Source organism: Strigops habroptila, chromosome 16, assembly GCF_004027225.2.
Source record: "Strigops habroptila isolate Jane chromosome 16, bStrHab1.2.pri, whole genome shotgun sequence".
In the NCBI taxonomy this organism is placed as follows: domain Eukaryota; kingdom Metazoa; phylum Chordata; class Aves; order Psittaciformes; family Psittacidae; genus Strigops; species Strigops habroptila.
Genome location: NC_044292.2, coordinates 456,828 through 480,655, shown reverse-complemented (window position 1 = coordinate 480,655; position 23,828 = coordinate 456,828). Strand labels below are relative to the sequence as shown.

Sequence of the window (23,828 nt, the reverse complement as noted above, 5' to 3'; positions counted from 1 at the left end):
TTTCCCTTTGCATTAATATAAATCGTAAGACATGAGCCTGAACATAACATGGCCAAACTACTTTTGCAAGGGACTTCTAGATTGCCGTGTTTTGGCTGTGGTTGAAACTCTCTTGCCTTCTTGGGTTGCTGTTGATGCATTAATTTTATGAAGGTACTAACAGGAGTTTTTTGCTTTTCTTTAGGAAGTCCTAAATATGGGGAAATTTAGTTTCATTTGCTGGTCCAAACCACCCAAAGCGTGGATTTTTCTGCTGCCTTCTCTCACGCCTTGCAGGTCTCTCAGCCACTGGGCTACCAGCCAGTCTGGGTGTGCTATTCTCAGCCATCCCTCCTCTTTATATAATTAATATTTACTGCAGCCACGATCTGAACTGAGGTTTTTCTCCAGTTCAGATGGGGAAAGAAGTTTCTTCTTCCTCCCTAAAGGACCACCCTCTAATCACATCCACACTGCATTGACAGTAACAAACAGGCAGGGAGTTGTCCTGCTCTTCTGAACACCACTGATTTTCATATAATCTGTGAAATGGAATGTATCTGGTACTATGTTCATACACAGTGTGCATTATTTTATCCTTCTTAATTCAGTGAGGTCCAGCCATTCATCTTCTTGACTTCTATTCCCCAAACTCAGCTATGCTTAAGCTAGATATGCAGGCTTTAAAGCTATGAATAAGGAATTCATCCACCACTTTTCCCTGGCAGGCAGGTGTTTTGTCATTGCAATTATTCATGCATCATTATCACCCCATTCTGCCCTTGCCTCTCACATGCAGGGCAGAAGGGAGATGGACCATCATTAACCCTGATTGATTTTGCTTTTCTCTCCTGTCTATGTTGGAGTCTGCAGTGCTCCTTCAACCAGTCCCATTTCTCTCCTGGGACCACCGAAAAAGCCCCTTCTCCTTGCCCACCTCCCTCACTCCTTGCCTTTTCGTAACCCATTTTCACCCATTGTAGAGAGATGACCCCAATCTACCTTTCATCCTCAACAGGTGCCTGTGTGTATTCTGGCACCTCTCCAGTACTTCCTCCAGGTCACTTTTCTCTAAATGCTTTGTGCAGATAAAGCAGTGGAAGTTGTTTAAGTTATTTCTCCTGACCTCTGCCATCCCCATAGAGATGCTTAGCAAATGGTTTCTAAAAAATACTCATTTGGGTGATTCTTGCTGCCACACTCAGGTTTCACAGTCCGTGGAGATTTTCAAGCATTGTGCTTGTTCTACCTACTTTGATTTTTTTTACATTATATGTAAGGTTTACACCGGGATTAGGAATTACAACAGCTCCACTACCTTTCTCAGAAAGTTACACCTGAAGTAAGCATCTCTAGGGGGAGTTTCTCATCACCAGAAGTGGGAGGAAATATAAAACTGCACTGGAAGGCATGTGCTTGTCTCAAGTCCTTCAAATAGACTGAAATTACCTTACACGAAAGACTTGAAACGTGCTGCTACATTTTTAGGGGTTTTTGACTGTCCCTTTACACTGGCTCTCCAGCTACAAAAAGTATTTTTCCATGTAATATTCACATTAGCTTCCAGCAGAGAAATGTCATCACCATAACAAAGTTAAAGATAAACTTGGCTTTTATGTTGTCAACTGCATTAAAATTTGAATCTTGTGCAAAGCTGAGAAAATGGCTCTAAAAACATAAGAAAAATATATGGTGAAACAGACTAAAGTGAGTCAATGAAGCCTTTCATTCCACATGAAAAAAATACTGTGAAATTACAATAAATTACTTGATTTTGTCACTTGGTAACTGGCTGCAATGTCAGTGTCACTGCAGCAGCACCTCTCACCTAAGGAACACTTCATCACATGGAGTATTGTACAAACCTGGTAATATTTTCATTCCTTGACAATGCATCTCATGTGTAACTTATTCTACAACATTAACATACATCATAAAACCTCTCATGTGACATTTTTCCTGGGATCATTTGTTATTTAGACACTCATCCACTTCTTCCTAAATCATCCGACCACTTCACCTCTGTCTCGGCACTTTGTATACCAGTTCAAAAGCAAATCTAGAATGATATGGATGAGCCTATTTGCTTTATTACAGCTTCACTTATGCTCCATTACAGATCATCTGATGGAATCTATTTGATTTATCAACAGTTTATCAGGATGCACTTTGAGACAGCTGAAAATTAAGACAAGTGATCAAACTACCAAGGTGTAAGGATGGTGTTCGGTAGGAAGCTGATATCAGCCCCATGCTCTGTTGCACCAAATCAACTAAGAGCATTGCCCACGTGTTTATGTCCAAAGCCTCCTCTATTCTCACTCCATTGCAAATCCATGCAATAGCAGACCTTCTTTTTCTCCTATTACTCATCACAGCAGCATTTGTGCATGCACTGGTAGCTGTTTTCTGCCTCAGATTACATTAGAATTTAATAGTATTGCATTTTATGCATTCTAGGTAAAATTTCATCAGCCACATTCAACAGTAAGCTGGAGCGACAGCCATGAATTGAGCTCAAGAGGGACAAGCTAATTCCACCCAGGGACAAGCCTCTTTTTGCACTGCTACTTCTTCTCCCTTGGTAGATACAGCGCCTTTTCATCCCTCCCACCTTGCACCTCTAGGGTGGGATGATACATTCATCCCTATTTTGCCTACAGAACCATTCAAATGTGCATCAAGACAGAGGGAAAACAAAAAATACTATTATTTTCTGAAATATTTGGAAAACGTATTGCTTTTCTGAGCCTATCAGGACCAGCATCCATACATTATACTGAATGTTAACCGATTTCCAGGGCACAACCTCAATTGTCACTGCAAATTTCTCCACAGATAAACTGAACTGCAGAAACTGACTGTTGTTTGAGGATGGTGGTGTAGGCTGGATTAAAATTCGACTTAATATAAGGACATATAAGTTTTCTAGTGAGAATTATCCTGTTATACTCCCAATATTATATCCAATATATAATGCAAAGAGCATCCCCATTGGATTCTCCACCAAAACCCTCACTGAACAGAGGCACAACTGGATTTTAATCCCACAGGCTTTTGGGAAGTAAAGCGCCAGCACAAGATTTCAGAGCTGCTGGTGGTTTGTCCCCCAACAAACCCATCTTCAAATGAAATAAAAAAATCCTTAGGTGACAAACGTGCATCACACTTTCAATTGGTTTCAGACAAACAGAGATAAATGAATGGTCTGACCTTTCTTAGGGGTGCAAGACAGAGTGATTTCCTTTCTCCTTCAAGCACTGCTAAGTGGATGTGACATTCAGCCAAGATCTTACTGACATGTGAATATTCGCCACACCATTACAGATCCTGCTCACTCAACTGCTGCTCCTGGATCAGGGATAATGACAAACTAGAGAGGGTGGAACACTTCATGTGCATTTAACTACTGAATAAAACTGCTGCTTCACTTCTGAAACTCCAGTGGCATCATAAATCTGGTCCTTTCCTTCCCCTCTTTTAAAGAGCGTCAGCATTTGCCCAAGATAGAGTTTTACATTTCACTCAAAATAGAGTTTGAAAAGGAGATTTTCATCCTTGTACTGCACTCCCTCATTAATTATTCACCAACACACCAACACATTCAAAATACACCAGCATTGATCCCAAACTTGTAATTAAGGCTGACTTGTACTTTGCACTTAAAGCAGATGTTCATATTCTTTGTGTCCATCACCCCTATTTTATCACACCAATCCTTTGAATATTTTAAGAATTTACTAGAATATTCAAAACTCAGGTTTTCATGTGGCTCCTACCATGAGTGTGGCTGTTTCTTGGCTGCATGATTTCAGTAATGGACCAACACTGGCTCCAATATCCATGTTTTAGTGAGAAAAATGCAGGTGATGTTAAGTTAGTGTTGTTTCCTCTAATGGCTGTGATTATCCACTGTGCAAAAGCTTCTCTACCCCCTCCTGGCATTCTCCAGAGATGATACCACAGAAAGATAAAAGGCCAGAGGGTAATTACACTGTTTTTCATTTCCACTGATCTCAAAGCGTTGTGTAAAATAAGCAAGTGCTTCCTACACACTAGCATCAGATCTAAAAGATTACCTGGTAAATACAGAAAGAAATATGTTTGGTTATTTTTCAAGGATTAGTCTTAGGAAAAACTTCTTTTGTCTTCTGAAATACTTTTCCTTTTGCAGCCAGCCTATTAGCTTGGATGTAGAAGGATCTGATAACAAAAAGGAGTAGCTCTAGTAGTATAGATACTTTCATAGTATCAGTAGTAGCAGTACAGAAAAAAGTAGAAATATGCTGGCCATTTTGGCATACATTCTCCCCAGCCTTCAGCTAAAACTTGTTAAGTTTCCAAGCTAAAATAGTTGATTCTAGAAATACCTTATTCTCACTTCCAAATCAGAAAGGAAGGTCTTAATGCTCAAAGCTCCTCAGACAAGGGTTGGGTTTGGGGTTTCTTTTCCCTGTTTTATTCATCACATTAAAGCCCCAGCTTGTACTGCCTGTGTTGCACCAGCAGTAAAAAGCAGTTGTTGTTGGGAACTGGAGCAGATCAGATCTCTGACAAAGCTTACTGACTTTTCAACAGAGGTGCCTTTTTGTGTAGTTGGGTTATGATTCACAGCTCCGCTTCAAGAAGCCAGCATACAGCACTGCAATTCCCAGGCCAGCTGTTGAAGTGAAGAAGGGGGATGTATGCACGGGCACACGCACAGCGAGATCCATGCCCATAGCTCTAGCACATCAACCAGAAGATATTATTGTCTATTTTACCATAATGGTCATAATGTTTTCATCAGTGGTCACACAGATGTTGTTCAGACCTCCTACACCTGCTCCTCAGCAATTCAGATTCACTAAACAGCCCCTAAAGATGAATGCTCTTACAGAAGGAGAAGAAAAAAGAAGAATCTTGCATTTTCACAAAGACACAGAAGTCAGTCAGATTTGCAGTGAGGAATTGTAAAACTCTTTATTTTTTGATATAATGATTCTTTTCCTGGGCTATCCAGAGGGAATCATCACTGGAAGAAAGTTTCTCTTTTGTGATTACATTAATATACGGAGTACATTTTTCTTGACCTAGAGGGGGTTTCTTCTGATGAGCTTTTGAGCAGAGTAACAGGCATTTGAGTTTTTGACAGCAAACAAGACAAACCGAGTTATCTAAAATATTACATTACTGATCTTTATTAACTGATGTATCATTTGTTCCCTTCCAAAACCAAGGCATAAGCACATTTGTAAAGTCTCTCCAGGAGGACTATGGAGGTTAGACTGAAGAGCATTTACTTTTGATTGGAGAATGAGGCACAGAATTATGCCACACTGTTCTTATTCCCTTTAATAAACTAAATGTGTTGCAAGGCTACTACTGTCATTAGGCCCAATGTGTTCCTATTGGTGATGCATAGAACTGAAGAAGACCAACACACACACAAAACCAAGAAGAAAATTCCAAATGAGCAAAAGGATCTGTGGTTCTTCAGCTGGCAAAACACACCTTTGCATTTCTTGCTTGCAACATTCCAGGTTTTCTTTTCCTTCTGGAACAACTTGCAGTACTGAAAAGGTGGGGCTGGATTTTCTCTTTCATTCATGGGTCTCTCTCAAACATGCCAGACATGCTGTGGTATTAGCAGATTTAAACTTGGCATTGATGAGCAGCAGTTTCTAATCCCTGGTTAGGTGAGGGCAGGGAAGAAAGTGAAAAAGTAAAAAATAGCCACCATGAAATCATGATATTTAAGGAAACTATGAGAGAGGTAGCTGCTTTATTGATTTTTCTTGTAGTTATGTGAAATGATCGAGTGAAAAATGCCTAAGAAAAACCTGGAAGGCAAAATAGTGTCTTGGGGGAAGTACACAATAGCATAAACACCCTCATTCAGCAACATCTCTATTCTGGAGATGGGGACAGGGGATATGGCCCCAAAACCCACACATACACCTTTTCCAGCTTTCTAGCCTTTCCATGGACTTAATGGAACAGCAAGATCCAGACCCCACAACTGGAGCCCCTACAGGCACAGCAAGTATTAGAGAGAAGCATTAGGGAGAGTTTAGGAAACTCAGTGCTTCTGAAAATAGAACACAGTAACTAAATGCAACTCACTTTTTTCAGAAGAGAAAAAGTCATCTTCATTTTTCCTCATTCTATTCTTTAAAACATGAGGTTTAATACTGTTTAGACACCTCCATGCTGCGAATCATCTATGCAAATTATTACACAAATTCTAACTTCTAGTAACATCATCCCCTCCTCCTTTTCCATGTGTACTACGTTGAAAGATGAATTCAGATTCACGCTAGCAAAGCCCATTTGAATTTCCAATCAGATACAATGCCAAAGTTTCTGCAGTTTCACTGTTAGGCAGTCAAGCATTTCTAATGTTCTGTGTGTTTTAGACATTTTTAGGAAGAAAGATCAAGTGAAAAGTAATAAAATTAAATACTTTGCTGTAGCTCAGAACTTCATGCTTGAACAGGCTCCAAAATGTAGAAGGCTTTGCCTTGTCTTAAAGTAGGAAAAAGTGTTTTAAATGAAGCCTGGAACTATCCAGCTCACATCCTCCACCCAAAATAGCCTAAAATTAATCTATACTGAAGTAGCCTCCAAACATTACAAGACTTAGAGCTGCACAGTCACTGCCAGAAAGCTTTACATAGATTCCCATGCCAGCCTATGAACTGGGTGCATGGCCATGGCAAAGGACAGCAGCATAGAATCCCAAGCTGGTTTGGGTTGGAAGGGACCTTAAAGCTCATCCAGTTCCAACCTCCTGCCATGGGCAGGGACACCTTCCACTAGACCAGGTTGCTGATTTTAACCCTGTGTCTGTGAATATTGATGGCTGCAAAGCACAGCTGCACTGGAGCCACCCTGTCTGCACTGTCTCACCCCAAAACACCCCTCAAGACTTCGCATCCTCTTTCTTATTCATGCTTCAAAGAGGACTTGCTACTCAAAATGCAAGTTGGTTTGTATTGAACGCTTGTACAGCCTCTGTTATTACAGTGTGAAATAGATGTAGCTCAGCACTGCAGACCCTGATTTGAACCTCAGGACCTGAAGCACACAATAATTTGATAAACTGAAAAAGCCATTCAGGAGAGCAGTGAATGAGGGTTTGCACGTCTCGAGCAGCTATGACAGTTATTGTGATAGTATAGAGCAGAGTGGAGATATGTTTCCAGAGGTAACAGCATGCAGATGGCTGCACAGCAATAACACATAGACATAAAGCATACTTTTTTACCAGCATGGATTACACCTCCAAACCCTGTATTATTTCCAAGCAGCTTGTTTTCAGATCATCCGTACAAAAGCATAAATTTCTCTGAGGATGGAAGAGCCATTCCTTCCAGAGCTCTGATTTTACATGTCATTCAGCAAATACCATCTCTGCTGCCTTCCCTGGCACCCCACTGTTGGTGTTCCCATAACAACAGAGGAGATGGCTCCACTGCCACTCGCTCCACTCGCTACTCATTTACACACCAAGCAGCAAAGGGGATCCAGAGCTGCTCAAATACCTTCATGATCTTCAAGGACCAGATCCTTACCCAATAACTCAGTCACACAGAGAGTGAAATACATCTGCAACAACTCTTAGATACATCCAATATCCATTTAAGAGGATAATATATATACACACACACATATATATGAATGAAAACAGAAGATTCTAAAAACCAAATAAAAAATAGAGGTGCAAAGCTGGAGAAAAACGAAAATTAGGCTGAAAAAACCCTATAAAATCTAAGAGAACTTTAAGTTTGTGCCTTCAGTTTCCCCTGAATCACAGTGAGCTTTACATATTGAATTCCATCAAAAAGTTTTGCAACTCTACATTTTCTATGTGGAACACTACACACAATAACACAGTGAAGCCTGAAGCACTGAACAGAAAGGGATAAATCACACCATACATGATAAGCTGTAGGGGTAGGGCTGAGACACGTGTGGTAGAATAATAAAAGATACTGGTAAAATAAATACAAACAAAATAAACCCCAGTCAGGTTAATTGGAAATTCATCGGGAAAACAGCTAATACTTGCTCAAAGCCTCTTGCTCTTCCATAAGGATTTGATCTTACGCGTACATCTTGACAAAAGGTCTGCCCAGTTTAGTCCTACACCCAGACTGCAAAGTTAATTATGTATAAGTTCGCTTAATTATTCATCCATTTATTAACCACATGTGCCCTAGTAAATATGGTAAATGCTTTTCTTCAAACACATGACTTTCTGCTATAGCGCAACAATCCTAGCAGCTTCTCTCTCATCGTATTCTTTTTTCTGTTTATTAAAGGAAATAATGGTACCACAGCAGATACTTAAAAACCGTTTTGTAACACGTACAAAAAATGCACCCTGAAGGGATGCATCTGACGGTGGTCATGCTTCTTTCCATGTAGTAAAATAAATGAAAGGAGCTGTTCAGGAGCCTAACAACCTCCTTCCAGCACTCAAGAAACTCCAGATTATGGGTAACAAGAGTGATTTCAACAAACACCCATCCTTCCTCATTTTTGCTGTAGTCTGCCACTAAGTCAGGTTCACACTGTGTCATGCTCCCTCCTCACATGGGCTTTGATACAGGAATGCAGGTACCTAAGGGGAATGCCCCTTATCACATTGACCTTTCAATTGCTGAGCACTCCCATTAGCTGTTCTTAGCAAGAGAGCTATAAAAAAAGCTGTCATGTCTCAGTGACAAGACCAGAGAGGTCTGAGCAGACCATGAAGCCATGAAAAATCATCATCTAGATGATGCATTAGAGTGCTAATAGTTTAGACTTGTAAAGGGGTGGGGGAAACCATGGTAACGTAGGCAGAAAGTGGTACATGGAGTTTATTTTCTAACAAGAAATGTCATCACTAATTCTCAGGCTGCTGATGGAGAAAGGTTAGCCCAGCCTCAGGTGTATTTGCTGGCAAAACCAACAATCAGCAGATCAAAGAAGCTTCAGCTGACCAGCTTGCTTTGTTCTCAGGCTGATCCCACCACCACCCCTTGTGCTGCCACCCAGGAATTCTACATGAGGCAGAAGTCTGGGGCATGCTGCATGAGCACCCACACCTCAGGAGCACCCCCGTGCTCAGGTTTGCAGTCAGGTTGCTGTGGTTTTAAGGAACAGACGAGCCAGTTGGAAGATTTGAGATTTTCAATACCATTGCTTGCTGGTCCAGACCTAGAAGACACCAAGGCCTCCTCACACACAAGATTCCCATTATCCCTAATTCTTTCTATGACAACTAGCTAAATACCTGAGTAGCTAAATGGCAGAGTACAATGTTGGATGAGAAACTGCAAGAGATGCCATGCACTGTGTTGGCAAATGAGGGATGAGAGAAGTTTCCAGCTGAGCTATCAGTGTGAAAACCCCTTAGTTGAGAGCTGGTGGCTATGTCTGAAGAGTGAGACAATACCTCTGTACCTACCAAAAATGAGGAAAAGTCTTCGTTCCTCACATATGCCATGTGTAAAATGGGAATAAACAAAGAACATCACATCAAGATGGTGCAATGTTTATTAATCCCCCATTTTAGTTGACCTAATTAATAATAAGAGTTACTGAGAGGAATTCCCCAGCAGGATTACCACTGAATTATGAGAGTAAATGTTCACCAGAACTTTATTTAGCTAAAACCTTTTCTCTGGCAGGAAGTTCAATGTGCAGCTTGTCCTGAGCTTCAATCACAATTATTTTAGGGTAAGTTATTTCTGACATGGGTAACTCCATGCTTTCTTGGGGTACTGCAAGCAACACCAGGCAGTAATTTAACTTTCCTCACACTTAGCCATGATGCAAAGGCTTTTGTCATTTCCTTGGTCACGCTGTCCTAGTGTCAATACTAAATATGCACCAGGCAAAATCCTGTATTAAGGACAGTGCCCGTGCTCCAGGCTAATTTGAGGTCATCTACTCTAATATGAAGTTAAGTTAAATCAAATTGATGCAGTCCAGAAGAGTTTTGAAGGCTGCCCAGGACCTCCAGTAAAATTTTTACACAGGGCAGAACTCTATACTCTTTGATGAGTTTGGACTGATCCCCAAAAGCACGAGAGGCCCTTGATGTGACTCTTGTAAGAGTTACAGTTTCCCGAAAGATTTCTTATTTCCTTGAAACACCTTTTTTTTTTTTTTTTTACAGCAAAATGGCAGATAGCAGACAGGCTGATGAGAGAAGACTGAGTTTTCCTTTGGGATTTTGCTATTCAGTTTGGGAAACTAAGAACATTCTCACAATGGAGAAAGCCATAGACACAAAAGCTCTGATTTTCAATTTTTTATTTCCTTTTTTAATTACATTATTATTTTATTATTTAATGAATTGTTTTAATCCCAGCTGCATGATTTGTACAGATGAACATTTCTTGGGCTTAAATTTATCAAGACCATTTATCAAAACAATTTACACCAAAAATGGCCTATTTGATAAACCAAATGCTGCTGCTTGTAATCATCAAATTACATTAAACTAGCCAAATTACCTTGAAATGAACCTAAATCTGTACAGTATAGTTAACCTGAAACAGCCATCACCTCATGGAATTAGGTTTCGGCCTAGGATCTGCTGGACCTATTCACACATTGCAATAACCCCACACACACCATCCTTGGGGTACCACAAGCTACCAGCAAAGGAGGATTTGACTGTAAGAGTTGCACAGTTGGTATTACTGCAGGATGAATGGATGGATGAGAGTTAACCTGGAGCACAGAACAGCTTCACTTGATACTGCAAGGGGCTTGTGTCCTGAGTGGATGGCCACGAGCAATGGCTTGAGATGGTGGAGAGTGCAGGAGAGCCCCAGTGCTGATCCCTGTGGTGGGGTCGTGGGTTGATGCAGTACAAACCTTTTTACACTCATAAATTCTGAGACATTTGAGTTGGACTTTGCAGCGTACTCTGCCTCCCTCTCCTGGCCTGTTCCCGTGCATTGTCTAAATCAGAAACTTTGGTGAATAGTTAAATGAAAGCAGCATTAGTCAGATTAAGATTTGTCCATTTAAGATGCCCAAAGCCTATAGATGAGAACAGTGGAGCCCTGAGGAAATCCTTGCCATCGTTAACCTACCAACCCTCCGCTGATACTTGCAAAACCAGGTTTTGCCATGGACTGGCAGCTGTAACAAATGCCCAATAAAAGGCAAGATAACAGGAAGCCAATAATCCCTGTTTAAGATCACAAGTACTGGTATCAAAGCCTACCAATTTCTACTCAGCCTTTCTTAAAAGAAAGGATTACAATCACATTCTCCCATTAATCATTTTAAACTTCATACAAAATGCACTCCCCAAGGGAAAGGGGAGGAAGGGGAAAGCATCAATCTTGAGCCACGATTCACTAATTCAATCAACAAGAATGAAAGCAGCAAGCCTCAAGTGAAACAATATCAAGCTCAATGAAAGTTAAGCGTAACAAAATCCTTCTCTCTACAGGGAAAGCGTAATTCTTCTGGAGTCAAAGAGCACTGGGGCATTCCCAGGTAATGGGGGGCAGCTGGGTTTGGAAAGCTGAAAAGGAAGGGAAAAAAAAAAAAAAAAAAGAAAAAACAGCTAAAACACCCTGTTCTACTTCTGAGGCAAAGCAGCAGCTCCAGCCTGAGTTTGTGTTATGTGGATAAATGTAAATGTATGCTTAATTGTTGGCAACATTTGAAGTATCAGACTCCTCGGTGTATCTGGAACACTGTAAAATACTCAGGATCAATAGGATAATCAGCATTAGATGCAGTTACATTCCTGTAGTTAGATTCAGGAGAACATCATTTGTATTTTAAACTTTCCTGTGCGTACTTTGCCATAAAAGTTGGAGATTATGTTGTCTTCAGTGTTTTCCACATGGTGAACAATAGATATTCCACGGTAGTAAGCCCCTCAGAAAACCATAGCACTCACTTCTGCCACCTCAGACTCAAAGGAATATCAAATTTATAATGAAAATACAGAACTTGATGGGGAAAAATGATGTCACTTCTGAAATTCCTTTTCTGGGGTTACTACATGTGCAGAAATCTTTATGAGAGTTAATCCAGTTTAACCAACTGTGAATGTTAAATTGCCCTTCTAGTTCATTTACAGTTTGCCTTGAAGATGAAAGCTTTTTTATATCTGCAAAAGCAGCATTTTCCTGTTTACAGAACACAAATCTTCACTTATCAATTTGGGCAGCCAACATTTATAACTCGATGTATTTGTTGTACTTCCCACATTGTTAACTCTTCTTGGGGAGCAGAAAGAAATTCTCAGCTTTCAGTTAAGTAATTATTTGTAAAGCACATGTAGAAACATAAATCAAATCCCCAAAAAACTTTTTCCTACTTATTTTTAAGCAGTCAACTCAGCTGGGGCTGCCCATACCAGCAGCCTGACTCAAATCCATAGGGATTCAGGATGATGGCTCTTTGGTTTTCAAGTCTGTGTTAGAAAATTGGAAGATAAGCTTGTGACAAAGTGCTCACAGTTCTGCATTAGGCCACTGGGAATATATTCCCCAAGCTGAATAAAACAAGGAAAAAAGATTTAAAAAACAAGTCTGTGTTTCTTTGAAGACATTTGTTCTGCCTCTCAGAATACATTTCTTTTTTCCCAAAAAACTTCTTTTACTTAAAACAAGCACTTGTCAGGGAATCAGTCATACCCAAAGGGCTGTTATCCCCCAGCACTGCAAAGCAGGCACCAGCACAGCAGCCACCGGGGGTCAGCACTGCAGCAGAAAGGATATTTATTGTAAAAATAGCAGCTTTTCTAGAAAAACAGAATTATTCAGGTTGTGTGGATGGGCCAAAGCCACGTACAGGCTGACAGGGAGCTGTGTCGAAGAGGGGGGCTGGATTATTTAGTGAGATTTGGTTTAAAGCCATGGATAAAGCTGTTTTTTTAAAGACCTTTGCCGTCACTACCTGCCTGCAGGTGAAAGAAAGAGGAAGCTCTATTCCTTTGTAATCGTAGAAATTACATTGATTTAACCTGTTTGACATGTAACTGGAATCTTCCCAAACAAAACAGAGCCCTTCCAGCACCCTGTGCTGGAGATTCTTAAGACAGCAAGGAAAAAAACTCTCTTGGCAACCTGCAAATGGAATACCTGGTGAGGCTGAAACCCTTTATAAGTTACTGGAAGAAATACCCATGGGAAACGGTCTGAAAGACTTTGCTACCTCCAAATTAAAAGGTAACTTTGCAAACAGACTGGAACCATTTGGAGTGCAAATCTGCACGTCAGGGACAGCGTACACAACATGGGTGCTCAGAGCTCCACCTGCAGCAGCTGAGAAATAAGGATAAAAAGAGTGAATTAAGCTGCTCAGAGCTCTGTGCTGCCACAGCCAGGCCATTTTGACTATTTCCAATTCAGACCATCCCTGGCAGTGTTCAAGGCCAGGTTGGACACAGGGGCTTGGAGCAACCTGCTCTAGTGGAAGGTGTCCCTGCCCGTGGCAGGGGGTTGGAACTGGAGGAGCTTTAAGCTCCCTTCCAACCCAAACCATTCTATGATTCCATGATTATTTAAGGGAACTGGAGTATCTTTGCACCAGAGTGAACCTGCCCTGTGAAACTTACAGTCCATTCAGGAAAGCATTAAACATTATTTAAAGCCTATAGATGTTATAGGTACACTCCCAGTTAAGCACACAAGGGTTGTTTATCATCGAAACATGTCTTTGTGTTAGACAGTTGTCAAAGCAGCCTTGAACATTGAACATAGACCAATAAAATCAAGTGATCCTCCAGGTATTAAAGCAATCCTGGCAACCACTGCCTTGGAAGACTTAAGCAGGGTTGAAGAGGCATGCAGGAACTGTCCTGCTGCCTTCTGCTTGGGCAAACAGCAGCTGGAACATAGAGCCCTTACCTGCAATTCTCCAGATATAGCTGTGTTTTGATCAAGCATTACAGAAAATGGCACATAACCGAGTTCTGGAGAGGCAGCACACAAAAGTTAATTACATCCATGGGAGGTATGGGACAGATGGATAATGGCAATGAGCAGAGAGGAATTCCTATGAGTTCTGCAGGTTTAAGTCCCTGGCTGTGAACAACTCGGGCCAGGCTTACGCTCAAAGCAAGGGCAGAGCTGACCTGTTTTCCTCTCCCCTCCCTGGCTGCTCAGGACAGAATATCCCATCGCTCTGGGGTAGCTTGATGTTTGCAAGCTCTCGCGTTGCTGCTGCTTTGCCTCTCCCAGAGCTTTCTGCAGAATCACAGCACCAGCAGTCAGCAAACCTCAGGGCTATTTCTGGCAAATCTGAGGCTGAGCTGTTTAATTTTGCAGCCACTGAAGTACACTGTACCTTTGTTTCGCTGTCTGCAAAAGCGAGCTAATAATAAGCACTTCTGGAAGATAACCTGAGCAGCTCAGTTGAGAGGCAGAAACTATTTTTACCCATGCAGAAAGATGCTGCGGGGAGAATGAAGTTTCATTTTGCTGCAAGCTCCGTGTACACTCAGATCATCAGATGCCTTTTATTTTCCCAGGCCTTTACAGACTCTTTCAATTTCCTGAAATTTAACTTACTTCATTAACCATTTAGTTGAGGGCAGCAGTTTCAGCCTTGAAGCCCAAAGGGCAGAGCAATGCTGAAGCAGAGCTCGTACCAAGATGAATTCACTGTACCATTAACCAGGCTGCTGGCAATTTGCTCCAAGGTCACCATCTCCAGCTGCTTTACTGGGAGCTGTTAAAAACTGCTTTTGAACCAAGCCTTGTAGAATGATGTTGCAAAAATGCAATATTCCTCATTTGCAACCCCTCTGCCACCACCCTTGGGACACAGATTGTCTTTCTCTTCTGCAGAAAACCCATCAGTTTCTCTATCCTAACCTGTTTTCTTTTTACACAGAAGTTTGATGGCACTACACTTATATTCCCAAAACTAATGGAATTCAAACATAGCTTCTCCATCTCATATGACTTCATATATTTTATTTCACTCAAAGCCAGGATAATGTACAGCTATTTCAGGAGTAGTGTGTTTTGGCTTTGGAGGAATGTTTTGGTTTGGAAAGGCTCATACATTTTCAATTTCATCACTGCAGCCACTGCATTACCCAGGATGATAAAGTACAACGGCAATACCTCAACCTTGTTCCCTGTTTCCCAATTAAAATATTTTTAGTAAAATACTTACTTCATATCAGAATTTAGGCAAAATATCCATTTCCATGATTCTCAAAAAAACCCACCTACCATAAAATAGGATAAAGGCACAGTAAAGGCAAACACGTTGCTTAATGCCTTTCATTCCACTTTCCTTTTAACAATGCATGGCCATTAAAATTGCCTCGGAGACCTCCAAAGAAAGAAAGGATAACTAATTCCTGTTGTAGCTGCAAATCTAATCACATGCATGTTTCCAGTTCATTATTTTGGTGTCACAAAAATATGATGGTTGCTTTCAATTTGAAGGAATTATTATATCCTTCTACTTTGCTATTCATGAACATTGACAAACCCAAATTTGTCTGCCAGGAGTGCAGATGAGCACTACCCATGATTTAATCAGGAGGAAATCAGCTAGAGGTTAGTATAGAGGTGCTGTGTGATTGAATCTCTCTGTTGAGGTGACGGGGGAAAAATTGTATTTAATTTATGCAAAGAAAAGTATTTTCAATTATTTCTTTCTGTTTTCTGTTGTTACATTGGGGTTTTTTGGTCAGACACTTAATGGCATACAGCAGTATTAACACTTTGGAAAAGCTTTGCCTTGCAGCTTGAAGAATAAACCCATCCTGTTGCGTATTATATAGAGAAATGTAGGTACATATACATAATTTCATACCTATTAGCATGCCCCCTCCTCCATCCAATGGCTAGTCTGTGCTGTTCGGGTTTTAGGCAGATTAAGCACATATCCAAGGGACTCTCCCACGAGTTACCTGGCCATGGCGAGCGGGAGAAGCAGACCCGCAGCACTGGGCATCTTGCTCAACTCCTGGCTGCTGCTGTATTCAGAGCACTACTTTAGGGAGTATAGCACCAGATCCATCTCTAGAAATGTGGATTTAGCCACAGTCTAAGTACAGCTTTCCTCACTTAATACCCAGATGCCCTACAGTCATGCTTTTGGAAAACATTGTTTTTCTCCCCTCTTCAAAGCAGGTACAATCCATCGCCCTCAGGACATGATCTACTATTTGGCCATTAGAAACAGCTAAGCTCTGCTGTAAGAGACCCTTGACCCATCATCTCAGCCACGTCACAATTCCCATGAGCTTTTCAAGTCCAAAAAACCCAAACAAGGAAAACCATTCACACACAACAAACCCTCCAACCTGTTAGATCACATTTTGATCACTGAAATGCCATCTCTGTTGATTTCCCATGCACTTCACAGTAATGTTTCTAGAGTGTTAGCTAGTAATTGTCTTCTGTGCCCCTGCCCTTCAGGGCCCTGTGCAGCACCCTCTGGTCACCTGTGGCTTCCCCAACAAGTAACAACAGCACAATATTGCTGTGATGAAAAGGAGAACATTGTAAAGCAATAGAAGGCATAAACAGCAAGTGAACTCCATCCACAAGGCACTGATCAGCATTTTCCTCCTGAGGAGTGCAGTGCTACCTAACAAAGTGAAGGGAGAGATAAATGTCACCTTTTTTTATCCCTCGGAACAGCTCATTCTACTGGGTGGATAAGAAAAATAGTTGTGATCTTCCCATTTCATTTCTGTGGCCCCTTAATCTATTCAGCTCAGGCAGGAGCACATCATCTGTCAAGGAGGATTTTTACTTATTGCTTTTCTGGGGAGACGTAAATGACTTTTCCTCCTAGTGCTGGAGCTGGCCCTGGGGAGAATCAGATTATCCTATTCTCCCCCAAAACACAACGGGCTTTTGGAGTAGTTCATTTCTGATACATTTTCTTGTCATCTCAGAAAAACAGGGGTTTGGGTTTGATAGAAATGACACCTCTTTCTACACCAACACACACAAGGTTATTTGGCATGACAATATCATGCATGGAAAGTTGGCAGGGATCTCATCTACATGTTCTCAAGCACTATAGTGCTGAGCACAGAGATTTATGCTGGTTGCTTTCAAGCTGCTAAAGCCTGCCATAATACCAGGATGTAAAGCTAGATGACAGCTCCACCCCAAGGGAAAACAGCAATCTTCAAGAGCAGGCAGATTTAGTAAAATGGAAAAAGCAACATTCCCCTCCCTGCTATGAAAGTTCAGCAAAATAATAGGCCTTCATTTTGTAACACTGCAGTAAATTTTCTTTCCAGGCGTCTGCAGGGCTGGCCCACAGCCCAACAGCTTCACAGAATCAACTGGGTTGGAAAAGATAAGATCATCAAGTCCAACCTTCTGGTACCTGCATTGAGCATCACACGGCTATCGCCCAGGAGGACCAGCCTTTGAGATGACTGGAATTCATCTCACCTCACTCAACAGATATATATTTCTGCTTCTATCTCCCCAAAAATAGGAAATCTTCTGCTCATGCACAGACCTAACCCATGGCACGCTGATTAATCAAGACTGTTGCAATCATCTTTGGAAACAAAGTGTCTTTGTATACATATACACACACACACACACACAGAGGGTCTTCTCTTGGGAGAGCAAACGAAACAACTTGTTGCCACGAAAAATTTATTACAGACTAATGCCTGTAGGAAACCTAATGCGCTGGGTGCCAGGAAACACATTTCCAGCCCTGATTCCGTGTGGTCTCAAGCCAACTGATCCAAGCAGGTTTTATGCGGACTGTTTTCTCTTGTTGTCCATGGGAGGAAAGAAGAGCTGTCACGATGGTTTAGCTCAAATGCTCTCATAGGTCGAGTCTGAGCTCACTGAAGGGTTGTGCTTAAGGAAACCCAAGACCAGAAAGGGTTGCAGCTTTGATGTGAACCTGTTAAATCATCTTGTATCATACATATGTGGCAGGAGAGGGACGTGGCTCCCTGTGTGCCTAATGGGCACTCCTAACCTCTGCTTTTGGGAAGAAGGTAAAACCGTATCACCTCTGCTCTGTTTCAGCTCCAGGTAAAAGGTTTGAAACCAGATCCTGTTTGGTTGGTGTTTAATTAAATCAAGGAAAAATGCACGAGGGACTGAAGGACAAAAAAATATGAGAGCACAGGTGGCAAATGTTCAGCTCCTCAGCCTCATTTTGAAAGGTCAGAGATTTCCTTCAGTGTTTTATGAGGGGCTATGATTTTCCCCATAAATTCTTCCCACATGCCTGATACGTGCTTTAGATCAGCAATGATATTAGTGAAGCTTTCTTAACAAAGGCTATAAAGGAGTTATTAGGCAGAGCAGTGTCCCACATGGAAATGCACTAAGTTACAGACAAGCATTGACCTGAGGATTTATTTTTAATAACCCCTCCCTGCCCTGCTGTAACTCTCCTTCTTTAAAAGCTGTCAGGGCTGGTTCGCCCTCAGACCTTGCTTGTATACTGGCAAATTTGTCTGCTCTGCGGCTCTCTGCTTCCTTTCTCATCAGGCAGTGCAGTGCTGTGAGCTCAGCACCTTAGAATTGCTTAAAAGCAAGTCAGTGCACCTATAGTGTCCGATGCAACAAATCAGGGCATTTCCTTGAGTAAATGTTCAGTATTCCAATTCAAGCAAGGAAAAATGTTCAGCCTGGAGAAGAGAAGGCTCCTTAAGGGGAGACCTCAGAGCACTTCCCTGTGCCTAAAGGGGCTACAAAAAACCTGGAGAGGGGCTTTGGACAAGGGATGGAGGGACAGGACAAGGGGAATGGCTTTAACCTGCCAGAGGGGAGATTGAGATGAGCTCTGAGGCAGAAGCTCTTCCCTGTGAGGGTGCTGAGGCGCTGGCACAGGGTGCCCAGAGAAGCTGTGGCTGCCCCATCCCTGGCAGTGTTCAAGGCCAGGTTGGACACAGGGGCTTGGAGCAACCTGCTCTAGTGGAAGGTGTCCCTGCCCGTGGCAGGGGGTTGGAACTCTATGAGCTTTGAGATCCCTTCCAACCAGTCTGGGATTCTATAACTTTATTCTAATGCCACATCTCTTATACCTCACATTGCTCTTGCAAGGAACTGGATCAAGAGCTAAACTACAAATCTAGGAAGGCAAAAGCTTTGAGCCACATCACATTAATTTCCATTAAAAAATTCCTAAAAACTTTGCATCACGTCCTTAATTTTCTACTTAGTAACCAAATGAAACTCATGTCCATTTGGGAAGCAACCATCAAAGTGGGATACAAAATACACATACTGGATAATATGTATGTAATTGAAAGATAGTAGGTAAAAGTTTCAGTGCAACCTCTTAAAGCCTCAATGATTTTCAAATTACCTAAAGCTTTCTTGTTCTTTCTGGTCCATTTTGAACCAAGTTCCTTCTTTCATAACCAATGGAAAATTAACTGGAAAGATATAAAAACAAACCAACTTGGAGCCTAACAAAACAGCAGCACCTGCGAGCCAAAGAATATATGGAAAAGGACAATCTAATGGAGCAGTGAATCAAGGCTGTAAGTCCAGAAAACTGCATTATGCTGAACAAGTTGCTTGGAATTTGCCTGTGCAGAAAGTGGTTTCTCTGCTAAGCCTAATTCTTCAAGAGAGCCCTCAACTCCCCATGAGGTCTGGTCTCACTCCATATATTCAATACTTCGTGAAAGGGCAGAGGGCAAATACCCTTCAAATTCTCAGTCTCTCTCATTTTTAAGTCTGAAAGATTTATGATTGGCACTACCATTTTTTTGTTATTATTTTTACATTCAGAAGCAGCCAAATGGAGAAATCCCAGACCCTTTCATCCCAGTATTGGCAATATTCAAACAGGAAAGGTGCTCCTTCATTCCCTGGCAGACAGGACTTCCAGCTGAGATACGGAATATTTAGGGTTAGGTTATGAAGACAGCTTCTTTCCCGATTACTCCTTTTGGAAATCACCAGCCTTGTTTTTAGGTTGAACCAGGTGAGAAAAAACAATCAACCTGCATGGCTTGCCCATGAAATGAAAACCTTATTCTCTGAGCAATTCTAGATAGGAATTACAGCCCCTCTTTTGAAATCACACTCTCTTGAAAGGTGACCATGTCCCCAGATGACATTGACAGATCTTTCAGGCATCAGGCACATTTAAAGCCTGAAACATGAAGAACTGACTGCCTGGGGAAACTGGAGTTCTGTCAGCGAGCTCCAAAGGAGGAGTTAAGCCAGCTGCAGTGCTCCGATCTGCACTACTCCCTGTGCTCAGTGCAAATAAAACCCCATGTAACTGCAAGGAACACGTCCCACCAAACAAACCTATGGAGGCATAGTAAACTTGGTAAAGTAGGCAACAACAGTACAGTAGGGTACAATAGGAAGATAGAAAACTAATTTTCAAGAAAGCATCCTATATAATGTACAAGTAAACAGTGCTTTAGAGGTTAAATAGAGATCAAGTACTTGCACAAAGGACGAAACAGCTTTGGAGCAGGACTCCCATATGACGACATACTCTTTAGACTAATATTGTGATTACCATACTACATCCCAGGGTATTATGCAAATCTACAAAAGCTATGCATGAATAATCAGCCAATTATGCAGAATGAGATACACAAAATTTTTCAAGCCTTCCATCAACTGAGAAGATGTGCAGCTGGCTGGAGACAAGTTAACTTTCAAGGCATTCAGTACTGGCTTTTCAGAGCAAGTTACTGAAGAGCAGCATTTGGCACGAGGGGACACACATTTGCAAGGGCATCACACACCCTCTGCTCTCTCCTTCAGAGACAGACACTGTTACACAAAAAACAAAACATATTCTGGAAGCAGATCCCAGCTCTTCTTGCAGGTGCCTTGGGGGAGAAGAATCCTTGTAACAAAGGCAGAAGCTATAGAAAATTGAGATCTTTCCAGGTGGTACATGAAAGCTGTGCTGTCAATTCTGTGATTTATCTGGAGTTCAGTATTTCTCCAGGCACATAACCTGACATTTTATTAAGGCCAGAACCTTTAATATTCAAGCACATCACAGCGTTATTAAGAACAGCCCAAATGTTACCATCAGCAGTGATGTGGTACTTGAGTGCCTACAAGTCTTGCTCATGAAATTTGGCCTGTACAGGTGAGAACTTGACCCCACACACAGCTCCTCAGAAACCACTGCAAAAGACTCACAGGATCTTGGCTTTATGGTTTGTAAAGGCACTTGCGCAGCCCTACACAAGGTAGTGACCTTTTATAGCTCATCCCAAGTGTCACTTTGAGCATGGGACCTAACTAAGTTATTGGAGCTTGGCATCCCAAACCTGTATCCACTCCTGCTTCCTTAGGGCATCCCTTCTGCCCACATTAAAACCCCAGAGTACACTGGCAGCTTGCACAGGTGCTATGAACACAGGCAAATCCACAAACACACCAACCAAAATGCTGCTTGCAGGTATGCTGAGCTTATATTGTTATTGCCATAAGAATAGAAATAGATGTATAGGGCACATATCTACACACTTGCTTTGAATATCAGTGACTCTCATGGCAGCCACCCTTACACTGCATTGTACCTTGTACCTGCAGGCTGCATGTGCCTGAGAAGATATTCTAGAAGATATCTAGAAAATCCTGCTAAAATGGTCCACCAAAAGGGAGAAAATCTTATGGTTACGTTACTGAGGTGGGGTTCAAAAGTCCTGGAATCACAGGTTTCCTCTCTGGGGTTTCTATAGGAAAGGGAAACGAAACTATAATTATCACCTGTGCTTTCCCAGCTGATTAGTCTTACTAATTTGGAAAACAAATTGCTCACCCAGGACTAGAGCTTTTCACACATCTCTGTGTAACATCTGATATAACAGATCCAGCACCTTTGGACTGATCCCAGGCCATATAATACAGAATATTAATACCAAACCCTCTTGCAAAACTGCCTGACATTTCCTTGGAGGCAGCAGCATGGTCACAGGCTTGATGAGCTGAGTATTTGTCAGCTAAGGAGTCATTCTCCTAGCTCAGCCCATGAAAGTACTACGAGAGGCACAACAGGAGTCACCCACAGACCTGCAGCTAATCCCCAATATGTAATATTTTGTATCTCACCACAGAAATAGAAACATTACAATCAAACATCATTAGTCACAGAATTGGTTGGGGAGAAGAGAGAGAAAAGAAGAAAAAGAAAGAAGGGATGGGACACTTTGGAGAACATACTCGCAATATACATGTACCATCAAACAGTAATAAGTAGGCCCCAGTGAAGCAAGCCCTAGAAATTCAGAGCAGATGTTATCATTGCTAAAACCCAGGCTTTCTCCACAGCTGCAAATAAATACATACATCCATTCTCCAAGCTACCTGTAAGCAGGGATAGGAAAAAGAGAGCAAGTCTTGCAAAATTCGTTATACCAATCTGTCAGTCTTGGGTACTCAAGTATGAAGGAGGATGCAGGGTGCTAGTGCAAAGCAGTTGGCAACAATGGAACATTTGGGATTAGTCATGTTACACACTCCCTCAATATCCAAAAGGCACAGACAACATGTAACCAGGCCCATCTGTAGATGCGTTACAAATGTATGAAAACAACTGGGAAAAGAAATAGAGCTTATAGGTGCTATGGTAACACAAACAGCCAGAATAAGCAAAGGAAAACAACCAAACACTTTGTCCTTTGTAAAATTGAATACCAAAGTAGAGATCCACACCTAGAGAGGCTCTGTAGTGCAAGAGTCACCCTCTAAAACAGCAGATCAGCCTCTGATTGGAAAGGCATCATTATGAAATTGGAAAAATTGCTATACCTGTTGTGTACACATCTAAACAGAATGGTAACATCATCTACCAGGCAAAGAGCAGTTTGTTCCAGACCACATTAACCCAAAAATGTGCAATCAACCCAACCCTTGCCTCATAGTGGTAACTATTTAGACACAAAGCTTTTAAGTAGTTCTGGGAGAAGTTGAGGCAGGCACACAAATGTAACAGGAGTCACTACAACTTTCCCTTTGGATAAGACCAGTTTTGATGAAGAACTTGGGAAACACAATGACAGGGAAGAGATCAGGGGACTGCAAACCAGGAGATGAGATGTAGGATGATGAGGTTGTACCTGCGTGCGTTTTTCTCTTACCTGCTTCCATAAGCTGGCACTGCTGCCCGAAAACATGTGAGAAGGTAACAGGGCCTGCTGCAGAGCTGGAGGTCACCAGAGAGGAGTCCATAGCAATCTTCGAGTCCTTCCTGTTAGTCATGAGGCTGAGCCCAGCAGCTCTGAGAAGCTTCTGTCCCCCCTCAGCAGGCAGGAGGGGACCGCCCTGAGCAATGGTGCCTCTTCCTGAGCCCAGAGGATGCTCTTTTCTCCCTTTTCAAGGGAGAGCAACAGCACGCATGTGTTCAGTTGAGTCTCATTGGTATTTTCATTGAGACCTGTCTGCCTCTCCCAGGAGTCCTGCGATGTGTCCCAGGCAGGTCTGGTGGCCTCAGGCACAAACAAGCATTAAACAACGAGGATTGACCTCTTCTGGGGTATCATCCATAGTTATAGCAAAGACATGAGTCTCTTTTCTTCTTGTGGAGCCAAAATATCCAAACCCAGCAGCTACCTTGTCCATGAGCTTGGACACATCTTCTTTCAAGGAACACAAGGAGCTTTCCACCCTGGACGCGGCTGGACCCTGAACCTCAAGGCCGCCCTGCAGGCTGCCACCTCGGGCCTGCCTCTGTCACCAGCCGCTGAGTGAGGCCACAGCAGATGCTGAAGCACCACAGCGGTGCCCGCTGCTCTCGGGGTTCCGAGCACAACCTTCACGTTAGGTCAGTGCAGGAGCCCCGCAGAGCCGGTGCGGTCCCCGCGGCTCCCGGCGCAGGCCCCGCACTCCAGGGCTCCGGCAGCCCTCAATGTGAGCCCGCTGCGCGGTTTATTCCTTCCTCTC

General features: G+C 42.2%; 1 protein-coding gene across 1 annotated transcript in view; it reads right to left on the bottom strand.

Annotated features, from left to right (window-relative positions):
- KAZN (kazrin, periplakin interacting protein) overlaps nucleotides 1-23,828 on the bottom strand; it is a 225,542-nt gene extending 201,714 nt beyond the window's left edge. The window contains exon 1 of the mRNA XM_030507749.1: nucleotides 23,027-23,828. Coding sequence (XP_030363609.1) covers nucleotides 23,027-23,147 — 121 coding nt within the window. The 5' untranslated portion in view covers nucleotides 23,148-23,828. The remainder of the gene's footprint in view (nucleotides 1-23,026) is intronic.